The sequence below is a fragment of the Squalius cephalus genome (assembly GCF_949319135.1).
Source record: "Squalius cephalus genome assembly, chromosome: 18".
Classification (NCBI taxonomy): Eukaryota; Metazoa; Chordata; class Actinopteri; order Cypriniformes; family Leuciscidae; genus Squalius; species Squalius cephalus.
The window spans coordinates 24,094,332-24,109,171 of NC_137139.1; the positions used below are offsets into that span (position 1 = coordinate 24,094,332).

General features: G+C 36.8%; 2 protein-coding genes across 13 annotated transcripts in view; both read right to left on the minus strand.

Annotated features, from left to right (window-relative positions):
* Positions 1 to 617: 617 nt before the first annotated feature.
* pgd (phosphogluconate dehydrogenase) lies at positions 618 to 9,137 on the minus strand. The gene is made up of 13 exons (XM_079848979.1): positions 9,025 to 9,137; positions 8,635 to 8,710; positions 8,359 to 8,538; positions 8,205 to 8,270; positions 7,991 to 8,109; positions 7,459 to 7,528; positions 7,234 to 7,368; positions 6,822 to 7,011; positions 4,669 to 4,799; positions 4,363 to 4,496; positions 3,977 to 4,076; positions 2,442 to 2,564; positions 618 to 2,150 (listed from the first exon to the last, which is right to left on the minus strand). Exons 1-13 carry the CDS (start codon positions 9,114 to 9,116, stop codon positions 2,031 to 2,033), a joined length of 1,536 nt encoding a protein of 511 aa, XP_079705105.1. The 5' UTR covers positions 9,117 to 9,137; the 3' UTR covers positions 618 to 2,030.
* Positions 9,138 to 13,066: 3,929 nt separating this feature from the next.
* The window catches only part of kif1b (kinesin family member 1B), a 69,367-nt gene continuing 67,593 nt past the window's right edge, over positions 13,067 to 14,840 (minus strand). For all 12 annotated transcript variants that reach the window (XM_079848186.1, XM_079848195.1, XM_079848194.1 and 9 more), the window contains 3 exons: positions 14,532 to 14,724; positions 14,323 to 14,441; positions 13,067 to 13,539 (listed from right to left, as the gene is read on the minus strand). In XM_079848186.1, coding sequence (XP_079704312.1) covers positions 13,497 to 13,539; positions 14,323 to 14,441; positions 14,532 to 14,724 — 355 coding nt within the window. In that variant the 3' untranslated portion in view covers positions 13,067 to 13,496. The remainder of the gene's footprint in view (positions 13,540 to 14,322; positions 14,442 to 14,531; positions 14,725 to 14,840) is intronic.

Here is a 14,840-nt window from a genome sequence, read left to right on the forward strand (position 1 = left end):
GTAGAGTAGAGCTATATTACAAGCTTTCTCAAATAGCTGGTCCATTGGAAAAACTTCACATAGGAGTGACGTCATTGGTCACACATATCTGATAGGAGCTGCTCTGTTCTGCTCTCTAATCTTTAAACAGGGTGGAGATGAATTAAGAACAAAGGTGTAGCAAATCTTATTTTTACAGCCTTTATAATCCCATGTATTAATCTTTCTTTGCTTCAACAATAAATATATATTACATATCAGAAAGCATATCAGAAATATTTGTGCTACATAACTATATTTAGATTAGATTTCACAATAATTAGATTTCACAAGAACCAGACAATCTGTAATTGTGTACTCACAATCAGTATAATATGCTGTAATGTAAATCTGAACAGTTTCAGTGTTGTTGTTATTATTATTATGAACAAAAACTAAATGAAAACATTTTTTTTTTTAAATATAACTCGAAAATTTGAAACCTTTCCAACCTGCCTGCAGTAAACATGAAAAACAATAACACTAGACTGTGCTGAGAAATGTAACAGTTTTAAATGCTTTTAAATGATAACAGTTAGTGCATTAACTTTGGCAGCCCTAAAATACTGGATTTTTTATTTTTATTTTTTTATTTTTTTGCATATGGTCTAAGTATCTTGGCTTTAATGTTAAATGTCATATTTAGTAGACAAGAAACATGAGATAAAATACGATGCGAGACCATTTTACACTAAGGAATTTATAAATATTAAAGGGGTGGTTGATTATGATTTCACTTTTTTAACTTTAGTTATTGTGTAACGTTGCTGTTTGAGCATAACAACATCTGCACAGTTACAACGCTCAAAGTTCAAAGCAAAGGGAGATATTTGCTTTTAAAGAAATCGCTTTTTAAGGATTACAACAAACGGCTGATAGGGAGTACAGAACATTCCTCCCGGGTTAGTGACATCACCAACCCTAGAATTTACATAAACCCCGCCCCCTGAACACGAATTATAGATTTTCAAGACAGAATATGCTAATCAATGACTAGAAGATTACTACACATAAGCTACATAAATTCATCAACTAACCATTCAGAAATGTCCTGTTGCCTTCTACATGTCACTTCTTCTTGAGTCTCTCCATCATTGTCTGACTCCGGTTTGAACATAAAAGGCTAAAAGTTTTTGAAATTTTCAGTGCATGTCTGTGTGAGGTAAAAGGACACGCAAGCTGTTGAAGCTCCGCCCTCTGTGCCGGGAGCAGCAGCTCATTTGCATTTAAAGGAACAGACACAAAACGGTGTGTTTTTGCTCACCCTCAAAAAGTGACAACTTTAACATGCTATATAAAAATATCTATGGGGTATTTTGAGCTAAAGCTTCACATACACACTCTGTGGACATTAAAGACTTATTTTACATCTTGTGAAAAGGGCATTATACCACCCCTTTAATTTCAACTGTCTGTTAGCAGGTAAAAACATTGTAGGTTGTGTATATGATATGTGGGCTGTTATCATAATCACTCAGCTGAGCCCATTACTAACGTAAACAAGCTCATTACTGCAAAAGAAATTCCTGCCCTCTCCTGGTGGCGAATTGAAAGTACATACAAATAAACAAGTTACAAATCTAGTATTTACTGTCACAAATAGCAAGAGTAAATCTTGTTTGCGGGAGACAGCATGTAAGTGAAGAAGAAGACAAAAGCTAATTAAAAAGGGATTGAAATCTTTATTTAGCCTAATGCAGTGCAATAGTTACCCATAATCCAGGGTTAACGCTGTGAACTCTGGGGGCGAAGCATGATTGGTCTACAGCAGGAAGAATCTCAGAAATGACACACTCTGACTCAAATGTTGTGTTTGCGACAGTGGACATTAAAACTACAAGAAGAAAGCTTACAAATAGTGTATTCACTGATTTAATATAAATAGAAATGTGTATTTGAACTCTACTGTGGGCTGAACGTCAGCTCTTAAGGAGGAATGTGATCAGCTGCTCTGGTCCTTCATCAAGAGGAGATGATGTTCTTTGCTGTTTAACCTATCACGGCTCGTCATTTTAGGCGTTATAGGATGATGAGGACACTTTCCCTCCGTGGCCAGTCCAGTTAGTGTGGATGAACTTCCCAGGGTTTGATAGCAGCTCATAAGTATGCGCACCGAAGTAGTCTCTCTGTGCCTGAATAGTGACACAATGTTGGAGACGATATTAGCTCATCCAATGATAAATACTGAGAGAGAACAAATGCTTAAAGATTAAAATAAAAAAGAGAGACATAAAGATTCAGAGTATAATGCAAGACAACAAAAAATAAATATTTTTTTACTTATTTAAAAATAAAACAAAAAAGAAATAAATTATTAACCCCACCATATGAATACTAAGGGCTTCAAATGGCCATTACCATAAATGTCCATGAGTTATCCCTGTGATCTCCCATATGGTTGTTTGTGTTGGAGAGAGGTTTACCTGCAGCAGGTTTGCTGGGAGCATGTTGTGCCTGTAACCGTCGTAGAAGGACAGGGCGGTGGTGAAACACGGCATTGGGATCCCCTGCTGCACACCTGTACTTACTACCCTACGCCATGAGTCCTGCAAAACACAGTCCACGTTTACATACTAAAAAAACACATTCTACATGGTTGAAGTACCAGCTAGTCTTTAGATTCGTTTTCAAGGTATACCAGGATTTCTACACATTTACCATTTCAAATGACATTTCCAAAGTTCTTTGTAGATTTTTAAGACCATATTTAACATGTATGTTACCTTCCGACTATGTATGCTGTTATGTTGCCAAATAATAGTTGGAATATTGTAGCTGTAGCTCAAACAAATCAATTAGCATGAAAACCTGACAATTTCAAGAGCAGCATTTTATTAAAACTACAGGATTACGTTTGATTTGCTTCTACACTTTCGCTGACTGCATACATTTTAAATATTTTAACTCATACGTTTTTTAATAATATTGTCACGAAATACATTCATTTAGAAAATTTGATTTTCAAAATAATTGCAGGATCTGCTATCTAGTGTACTGATGTTTGCTATACTTTAAATTTACTGATAAAATTCCATGCTGCATTGAAACCCTGGTAAACACACACACACACACACACACAAATGGTTTGGATTTGGATTTCATGTAGTAATAGCATGCAATATTAAAATGAATATACTGTATGATTATAGCACGCATGTGCCCGTATGAATAAATGAATGAAATAATTTGTCAGTCCGGGTAGAGTAAAAGTGTCAGATCCATTTGGACTGTGTTCATGGTGTATATATTTGGAGGGCACTTAGTGGACATTAGTTTTTAGGGACACTTTTCATATATCCATTAATGTAAGCAGTCTGGCTAATTAAATGTCACTGATTTCTCTTCTATGCCTTTAGCGGCACTATTATACCCTGGTAATCCAGAGTTCTCGCGAGAGCACAAGTTGCATTTGCTCAGCGAGTTACTCTGGTGTCAAGTAATGATGCTCATTAAATATGTCCCTCTATCTGAGCTGCACCAATCACATCGGGTTATCTGATATAGGCGGGCCAGAGGCGAGATGACGACAACGCTGCAACGTCGAAGTCATTAGTAAACATCGCAAGATGGCTATGGATGAACACCATTTTTTTTAAACATCTTTGGCCGCTACAATGAAAGATTTTGACTTTTTCTCTAAAAGAGGAACAGAAGACAGCGCTCAAATCGTTCCTTTGCAAGAAGGGCGTTTTTTCTGTTTTGCCAACCAGATACGGTAAGAATCTAATCTACCAGTTAGCTCCGCTGGTAGCTAAGCGATAACTTGTTGTGATTGGTCGTAGTGTTATCCAATTGCGTGCAGTGAGATTTTCAAATGCATGCTTGGTGCCGCCCCTCGAGCTGGCCGATTTTCATTAGTCGGCGCCAGACCAAGACCATTAATCTTTTAGATTTAGGTCTGGATTTCCAGGCTAGCACTATTACAGGAAATGGAGTAATTTGTGGTCACTTCCTGTACCTGACAGTCCTGCACAGCCTTACTGAAGAAGTTATCCAGCAGCAAACTCTGCAGCTCTGAGTTCCGGTCAAACGCTTCCTTGATCTTTCCCAAGAAAACACTGCCAATGTAAGATTCATAACCGTTATTCATAGCTAATCTACAGTTAAGATATTGTAAAATCAAACAGTTTCCTCATTTCTGTGCATTTCTGTTTTTTTACATGAAACATTATCACCACTTCCTAGTATTTACAGAGTTACAAAATTCAATGGGTGAAGAAAAGATGAAGTTACATCGTTGAGTTTTTCAGCAGACACTGCCTTTCTTAATAGGCAATCTGAATATAGCATATAATCTTATGAATGTTTTTTTTTTTTAAATCATAGTGAGCAAAGCCTGCTGACCTGCGGATGATGCAACCGCCTCTCCACATCAGGGCAATAGCACCATAGTTAAGAGACCAGCCAAACTCTACAGCAGCCTGTCGGAGCAGCATGAAGCCTTGAGCGTACGAAATGATCTTTGAGGCGTACAAAGCCTGAAAAAGAAACAACAATAAATACCCAGAAAATTAAAACAAACCTCCACAGAAAACACATTATAATAACTATAATTACAAGAACAACAAAAAAACCTACACAGTGCTAAACATCAACTTATTTACATTTAAAAAATGAATCTAAATAATCTATATTTTAAGTCTATCCCACCTTTCTAATATCTTCCAGAAACTGTGTCTTGTTTCCAGTGAACTTGACACCCTGGGGTCCGGAGAGGCTCTTACTGGCCAGAACCCTCTCATCCTTCAGAGAGGACAGACATCTGGCAAAGACAGCTTCCCCTGTGAGTGAAAGACACATTCAAACAATCAGCTCCAGTGACACACTGCATCTCTGCTCACATCATTCAATTACAATCACCATTAGACCATGTCAGAGACCACATGAGGAAACTTAGCAATACATACATAGTATATCCATATACACAGAATTATCTCTCTATTATTATTACAGTGTCTATCGATAAAATGTATCAAAAACCTAATTTAAAAAAATATTATAAATATAATCTTATTATTATTATGATTAAAATACAATTATATAAACTATGTTCAAAAGTTTGGGGTCAGTAAGATTTTTTTATGTTTTTGGAAAAAAGCTCTTATGCTCACAAAAGCTGCATTTGTTTGATAAAAAATACAGTATAACAAAGATATTGTGAAATATTATTACAATATAAAATAACTTTTTCTGTTTTAATATCGTGTTCTTGTTATGGCAAAGCTGAATTTTCAGCATCATTAATCTTCAGGGTCACATGATCCTTCTGAAATCATTCTAATATGCTGATTTGCTGCTCAATAAATATAAAAAATACTTATGTATATATATGTGTTGAGGCAGGATCTTTTTCATTACTCAGTTACAATAATGTGAATGCAAAAAAATGTTAAAGGTCTTAAAAACGTTTTTATTTTTATGCTTCATATTTTTATTTTCAATATGCAAACTCCATTATATTCATAAAAAATAAATTAAAAAAAGGGCATTTCTTTGTCAGGTAAGGTTCACCTATGACTATATGGAGCAGGTATAATAAGCCAGTATTCAGCATGCTTTCAGGAAACACCAGTCTTCATACAGTATCTGGTACCAGGCCCTGGCACTGTTGGCACTGGTAATGCAATCCTCAATGGTGTACTGAGTAATAGGCAGATCTTACCACATCTACAAACACAAGAGACTGGAAGCAGCATGACTTTGCATTATATATCACCCAACCCAAGGCCAACAAGTGTGGGAAGAGGTGAGTGGAGGAAGAAAAAAAAAAATCAAGTGGAAAACAGCCAGTCATGGTGAACTCAGCACTGGAATGCAGCCTATTGAGACGAAAACCCTTCTCTACAAGCATACAAATCATATCTACTCTCTCACGCTTCAGTGCTACACAAACAGCCTTTTGTTGGCCACACACACATCCATTTAACTGACACTAAATATACAAGCCCATGTCCTGATCTTACAAATACATGTCAAGTCAGGTCAAGTTTATTTAAATAGCTTATTACTTTTCAAACCAGCTTTATAAAAACATAATGCATCAATGTTGACAAGTATTGTTCAACTGTTATTGCTCAATCCTAAAGTAACATCATGTTTCAAATTTTCAAACCATCAATCCACCACAGATCTCCATGATAAGAAAAAATTCTGCTGGTCCAGGCTAATATTTCAAATTTTTAAATGGATTTTTAATGGTTTAGGATACTTTATAGAATGCATTTTTATATCTGCTGGAAATATATATATTTTTAAATATTACGTTTATTATTAAGAACGCATTTTTATATATGCTAATACATATATATTTTTTTTTTTCATTAAATGTTAAATTTACTTTTTAAGGTGCTATAGAAAACATTATTACTGATCTAAACCTGCTAACCTTTGTGTAAAGCTGCTTTGAAACAATGTGCACTACGAAATGTGCTACTATATATATAAATGAGACTTGACTTGACTATTACAAATCATTCCTGCTAATTCAAAATATATTCACATGCTAGATAACCAAATGATTAAGTTTGTAAGGCGTAAAAATGTATGGAAAAGAAATATTTATGAATGTTACATTTTCAGTGGCAATGCACACTGGCACACTTATTACTGAGCCCTAAACCAAAAGCCACAGCACAGGAGAACAGAAAATCCCACTTATGTCACATCAGCTGAAGAGGTGAACAGCAAAGCTGCTTATAGAGACGCTTCATTCAACATGTTCTTATAAGGCCAAGACTCTTTCCCTCTGTATGTAAATAACAGCAGCACACCCATACCTGTGGAAATTATGCAAGAGTTTTTACCGATTAATGTGACAGGCGTGCCGTATTCCAAAGCTGAGATGGCCGTCCATTTCCCAGTGCCTTTCTGCCCGGCGCTGTCTCTGATTTTGGGCAGCAGGTGAGTGCCATCTGCATCCTTAAATTTCAGGATGTTGGCAGTGATTTCAATGAGGAAAGAGTCAAGCTCTGTCTTATTCCACTGATCGAAGGCCTGATGGGCAAACCAGACACAAAACAATGTAATCTCAAGAGGAAGTAGACAATAACAGCCTTGTAGAAGGAACAGGGTGAGGTGTATTTCAAAATACAAGCGAAACAAGGAAGGGGGAAATAGAAAAATGACAATAGAGAGGGGAATTAAAGAATTACAACATCAGGGACTGTTCTTCTACATTACAAAAAGTGTAGTAATTAAAGGAGGTTGACGACTAACCTGAGCCATTTCGTCATGGTCCATACACAGCACATCCTTCATCAGATGATAAGCCTCACAGATCAGCTGCATATCACCGTATTCAATGCCATTATGGACCATCTTAACAAAATGTCCCGCTCCTTCATCTCCAACCTACAGGAATATCAGAAGACAGAGAATTTGGAAAAGGTGCATTCACAGCTTATATAAATGCATGCACATCAACTGATAACTAATACTCACCCAGTCGCAGCACGGCTCTCCTGTGCCCACCTTGGCGGCAATGCTCTGAAAAATCTCTTTTATGTGTGGCCTGAAGGAATCAAATAAAAATTTGATTACATAAATGTCAACCAGTGCATATACAATACTATTATGTATTTTTTGTATGTTTTATAGTTTGTATTAGGTGTGTTTTTTTATTTAAGAAATTCTTTTATTCAGCAAGGATGCATTAAATTGACCAAATGACATGAACTTGATATTTTTTTTAAATATTTTTTTATAATAAGAAGAAATGTGTCTTGAGCACCAGATGAGCATATTAGAATAATTTCTGAAGGATCATGTGACACTGAAGACTGGAGAAAATTCAGCTTTGCCATCACAGGAATAAATAATATTTCAAAAGTAATTTTAAATTGTAACAATATTTCACAATATTACTGTTTTTATTGTATTTTATGTCAGCATAATTCCCCAAACCGTAGAGTATATATTATCATGATTATTAATTATTTTTAGGAGAACTTATTTAATACATGCTTGTCCTCACCAGGCATCCTTATGTCCTCCAGGCATCAGTGAGGGTCCATAACGCGCCCCTTCTTCTCCCCCACTCACTCCACTACCCACAAACAGAAGATTCTTCTCCTTCAAGCTCTTACAACGTCTCTGTATGTGAGGAGCATGAACATTTCCATCAAATACTGCATCACCTCATATAATCACAAACTCTAATCGGTCTGGTTTTGGATTGACAAACTTACCGTTGTATCTCTGTACTCTGAATTTCCACCATCAATAATAATGTCACCAGGTTCAAGAAGAGGAACCTACAATATAAAGACAAAAGTGGGTTACTTGATCACTTTGGCAGGGTGACAAAGCAAACTAGAACTGTCGATTCATGGTGACATTTACCAGTTTATCGATGAAGTCATCGACAGCCTGTCCTGCCTTGACGAGGAGGATGATGCGACGAGGTTTTTTGAGTTTAGACACCATGTCTTCAAGGGACTCGGCACCGATCACCTTAGTGCCTTTGGCTTCATTGTTTAAAAAGTCATGGACCTTGGAGACGGTCCTGTTGAACGCACAGACCTGTGGAACGACAATAGTTATAATAACATCTTAAACACAATGTGAACCATTGGTTATGCAAGGAAATAAAGAAATGTAACTGCACTGGTGACTTACCACAAATCCATGGTCATTCATGTTCAGGACCAGATTCTGACCCATCACAGCCAGACCAATGAGAGCAATATCTGCTCTGTGGAGTCAATAATATAGGGATTATGAGAAGAAGAAAAAACAATAATATTTGATTACAGACTGCAAACTTTTTTAAATTAGTGATTATGACAAATGCCAATCGTTGGATGACCATATAGGAGATTTCAACATTAAGTCTGTGTCTGAAAAAGTGCTTAATAGTAAGTAGATAGATTAGTATAGATCGAATGAATGCTGAAAACTTACACAAATCACATTATATCACATATAATTGTAATATAAACAGGCTAAGGTGCTACAGAAATTCAATATCATATTACTAATTGTTTTAAACGCAAAATGCATACTCACTGAGCCATGGTTGAAGGTTGGTTCTGTTTTAAAATTACACTTTCGATCTGGGATTTCACGACTGCAGCTCGGTCTCTGATGAACTTCCTCATTCAGAAGCACTACACCAACTCCCAATGAACACGCCTGACAGATGACAGTGGCCGTGGCGTCATCCGTATGTCCATCTGTGATTGGCGGAGGCTCTCTGAGCAGAGATTAGAGGCTGTTCATTGGCTGTCTGGTTCTGTCCCTCCTCCCCGTCTGTGTCAAACGAAGCTGACAAGCTGTACGTGTACGAACCTTTTTTTTTTTTTTTTTTACAGTCTATGGTACGATCATTTGGCATGAAAGTAAATGGAGAAATATATTATCTGTGATCTGTGATCTGTCTGACGTTTAACTTGCCCTACAAAAGTTGCATCACTATAGTGATGTGTGTAACGTGTATCAAATAAATGTCATCAAATTGATTAATTATTAAGTAGATTACTGCACTTAAAGATAACGACTTCTGAATTGCGAAACTTTAAATGCGTTTAATTGGTTTAAAAGTTTAATTGTGAAAATACTGCATATTAAACCTCTAAATGAAATAATTGTTCCTTATGATATATAATGAGTCACATTTTTGAGAAGCTTGTAGATAAACTTTATTAAATAGCTAAGATGTTTCGGTTATTTATTATTAATAAATAAAACAGTTAATTAGGCGTTTTTCTTCCTTTTATAAAAATTGCCATATTAAAAATGTTACAATGTTACTTTATTTATGCAAATAAATGCATGATTTTGCATCTTAAAGGAATAGTTCACCCAAAAATGAAAATTCTGTCATCAGTTACTCACTTTCATGTTGTTCCAAACCTGTAAGACATTCGTTCATCTTCGGAACACAAATGAAGATATTTTAATGAAATCTGAGTGATTTCTGTCCCTCCATTGACAGCTACGCAACTACCACTTTAACAGTTCAACAAGTTCATAATCATAAAACTATTTCATACAAATTGAGTGGTTTAGTCAACATTTTCTGAAGAGACACAATCGCTTTAAATGATGAACAGATTTAATTTAGGATTTTATTCACATATAAACATTTATCAATTCACAGTTGTGGTAAATGGAAGGTCAAGTATGTTTGCTTGATGTGCGAGAAGTTACACAGCACTTTTCAGCTTCCGCAAGAACCAATGAGGTTCATTCTCATGTTACGCAGCACGTTTGAGCTTCCGCAAGAACCAATGAGGTTCATTCTCGTGTTACGCAGCACTTTTGAGCAAGAACCAATGAGGTTTGTTCTCGCATGTCAAGCAGGATCAGTTGAGCTTCTGTTTATGTTTGCTGATCAATGTTTATATGTGAATAAAAGCCTAAATTCAATCTGTTCATCATATAAAGTGATCAATCTCTTACAGAACTAAACCACTCAATTCATATGGATTATTTTTATGATCCCTTTATGAACTATATGAAGCAGGAAAGTTTCAGTTGCTCTCAGGTCTCATTAAAAACATCTTAATTTGAGTAGAAATCTAATGTTAAATATTGTGAAACATGTGAAATGTTACTTTGACTAAATAATGGCCTTTGAAATTAAGACACTAATGTAGACAAGATAATATTTAATGCATAGTATTAATGCTAAGCATTGTGGATAGACACAAAACAAGATCCATTCTTCGTCTAATGCACTGGTTGTAATTTTATTTTTCTATCTCATTCACTAAACAGGTCAATGGTGCAAGATTACCATACACAGAATTAAGATATATGCATTACACGTCTAGGCTATACAGCGAATGGATTATAATTATTACAAATACAGAAGACATATTTACATTTTAATCCAAGTTCCATACAACATTAAATATTTACAAAATAAGTATGAAAATGAAGCCAATCTGACAAATAATGTACAGTGTTAATGAAAATGGCTGAACTGTTTTCTGTCGTATCATCACAATGAGAGGGAATGATGTTCATCTGGAAACATTAGACTTCTGATAAGGGTGATACAGTAAAGCCAGGGTTGCTTCAAAGGCAGCATGGGAAAAATGCATGAGTGAAAAACAGAGGTCAATGCATCAGGAAAAGCCTAAACATAATGTTATATTTCTAGAAAATATATTCCCTGATGTTAGAAATGAAAATGAACAGGCCTCGTCACAACTCTGCCCTCCGTATCTAAACTAAATGTGAAAAAGTGCCCTTATAACATGGTCAAATTCCTAATTCAAGAACTAAGAAGCACAGCAACATGTCAGTCCCTAATTAAGATATTTTTCTTCTTTCGTCAGATAATTCATGCATTTTCTTGTGAAACTCGTACATTCAAAGTCCACTTCAATGAGTAAAACACCACAACCTAAAATCATTTGGTTTCCATTTGAGAAAACAACAACATAGTTCAAGCTTTATTTGTTCTGTTGTTAGTTGTATAAACACATTATGTGCAAAGAGCTGCAAACTAATATATACATTGCGAAACAATAAATACAGTTAATGAAATTCATTATGAATATCAACATTAGTCAACCAAGCCACTCAACAAAGATGGTAAAAAAAAAAAAAAAAAGGAGTCAAAAACCTTTGCCCTGGCAAATATCAACTCATGTAATTATATAAAAGCTATCCTTCAGTGCTCATTATGCACTATGTGCCACATCTGAATATTCAATTTCAATATTTTCACAGATGCCGTAACAATCCAACAGCTCAGATGAGGCCTACGGGCTGGCTGACCCAAGGACTTGACTTTCCGAGCAATTTTCATGCGTTTCCTGTGAAAATATGAGCAGCAAGAATATTGACTTCCTAAGGAATGACAGTGATCAGTCTTCCTGTGACAGTAATTCCTGCTGGTTGTCTGACCAGAGGACTGTTGTGTCGCCTGAAACTTCCATCAAACTGAATCACTGGTAACTTCAGCACTTGTGCTTTGACTGCAAGTCTTCAAACATACAGAGCAAAGATTTTCGAAACAAGAACAATAAAGCAGAACACATACCATCCCTTTTCTCTCACTGCAACTGCACACTGCACTGCAGTGAACTGCAGAAATGGCCCAATTTCTACTGACAGTGATGAAACTGTTTTAGTGTCAAACTTGGTCTGAGAACAGCTGAATAAAAATGAGGAAAAGTGCCTTTCTTGCCTTTCATTGTATAATGTAAAACACTGATCACATGTTAATAAAAAATAAGTTAAGATAATCAGTAGAGATACATGGTAAATGTTCAATAATATTAAAAAGTGATGCTTAATTCTCAAGAAGAAAAAAGACTGGTTTAATGATCCTGCTGACTTGAGATTTCTCTAGAAACAGCGAAAAATAATTGAATCCATCATCTGGAAACCGTAACCAATTAAATCAGTACCTCACTCGACCGTTTGGTCTTTAGAAGAGGCCAAAACATCAGACCTTTCATGCTAAAACAGCCCTGAAAATGGTGTTTTAGTAATACATTAAGGAGAGAAACCCATGAATAGCGTTATGCACAGTAATCCTGAACGTTATGTACAAATGGATTCATTCGGTCAGGTGTTCTGTGTCTAAGGTAATTCTTTTGCACCATTTTTTTAGCCTAATCTACTGAGGAAATGGTTTAAATCGAGCAGAATACTCCTGTAGGCTACCGATATGTGAGAGATCATCTTTCCTTGGTATTATATGTCTTATGATTACATACTGTACTTTATTAATGGTATGTTTTACGTCCTTGACGTGTGGAATTAAATGTCAAGCAAATACATTACAACAGGCTGGGCGAGTAAACGGCTGTATGTACATGGTCAACATCCCGACTATCACGGCTTGCTTTGATTCAGCCAATACTGCAATAACATTCAGTTTAGGGGTCCATTATTGTCTCGTTTTGAAAATTAAGCGTCTTCAAGAAGTGCGTTGGTCCATCTAAAAATCTTTTCTTTTTTTCAGCAATATCTGGAGCGAAGCTATTTGTTTTTGTTTTGTATATCAGAGAAAGTTGATCATTAAATATGGAATATTTTATATTATAATAATACATTATAATATTCTATTTTATTCTTGTTTTTTTTTAAGCAAGCCAACTTTCTCCTGAGGGTTGTGGCTGTTGCCACATGGGTAAGATTTTCCTGGCAGACAACACTGTAAGAATGATCTTCACAGACGAGAGTAACTCAAGTGAAAGCAGAACCTGCCCTGAAGATTCGTGCACACACAAATAGACTATTACAACATGCTACTTGAAGGAGGTTCAGTTATGACAAAGAACAAAAACTGAAGACAGAATTAATCCAATCAATAACACAATAGAGAGGGGGGAGGAGAGGGAGTTGGTGTTCGGGAACTCAAAGTTCATTTGCTGGAGAGGAGAACAGAGCCACAGGTCTACATACAAGAGGAAACCGTCAAGAACCACAAAGATTTAGAAGTGTTAACACACTTGGTACGCTGTAAAGGTAGACAGAGAGAAAAGAGCACTATCTCTGCATGTATGCGCGCTCGTTCAGTTCTTCATCAGGCCGGACCGTCTCCTCGCCAGCTTTGACCTGTAGGAGAACATGGAAAGAGTCAGGTGGATGACTAAGTACAGGTTCAAGCGAGGTCTAAAACGCTTTGAGCTTGTCCACTTTCGACCACATTTCTAGAGGTAGTCGAAAACGCATTAGACCGGATAGCTTTCGTAGTGTAGACGCTCATGTGGTCGAATATGCTCAAACAAACACCAAAGGACCACCTACTCTCCTCCTCCTGACCTAATGCGTAAACATTATGGGAAGCGCGCTAGCCAGACAGGACTTAAAGAAGACACAAAAAGAAAACGTACCAAGCACAATTTTCTTCGCACCATTCCTGATTTCACAGCGTTTGGCCTGGCCTTGCTGCTTTCAGAGCAGAAATAAAAGCTTCTGCTCTCCGTATGTTTTTCCGTCATCTACGGTCACATTCATATAAATTGCGTGAGCTTATTTCATCCATTAGATCATAAGATCTGGAAAAGCCCAGACATTTACCCGTCCATAGACCCTCCCCTCGAAGAAATCAGGACAGAAGTGGTCGAAAGTGGACAATAGAGACTTAAAGGATTAAAACACCAGGTGCAAATGGAAATGTGTCTCCCTCGATTACTTGTGATCTAATTGACCAAAACACATCTTAATACCAGGTGTAAACAGGGCCTTAGTTTGATATTGGTATTTTGATACCCAATGCAAAGAATGTATGCAAAATAAAGGTGGAGAGGACACGCTAGACTGGGTTAACTATAGGTAATTGTACCAAAAATATTGTATAAAAACATTTTATTTTCAGGCAAAGGTTCGGATGTGTACCTTATCGTTCCTGCTAGGAGTGGGTTAAAGGCGTACAGCCAGTCATTCATGTCTTTGTCATTGTTGGCCTGGAGGAGGATCCCTCTGTGCTTGGTGCACACGGCGAATGTATTGGGTGTCTGCAAGCCATCAAAAAGCAATAATTTAGCATTCAGATGACATATATCACATGACAACAGTTGGTTTCCAAATAGTGAATGAGGCTTTACCTTAAGCATGGCTTGCTGGTCTTCGCTGTACTCCACCTGGGCAGTGGATAAATTCAGCACTCCTCTCTCCACCGGGTCCTTGTCGTTGTTGTAGATGAACACGTATGGCCGACGTACCACCACAAAGTGCTTCACCCAAGAGTTGGAGCGGGGCTCCATGAAACTGAGGAATCCCTTCTTTGATACCACAGACCTTAGTGAACACAGAAGGGCACGTCAGACCAGCATATTTATTTACAGCAACGTCTCTGCTGCCTCATTTGACTGTCGCAAGTGCACAAATTCACCTTGATCCTTGCGAGAATGGAC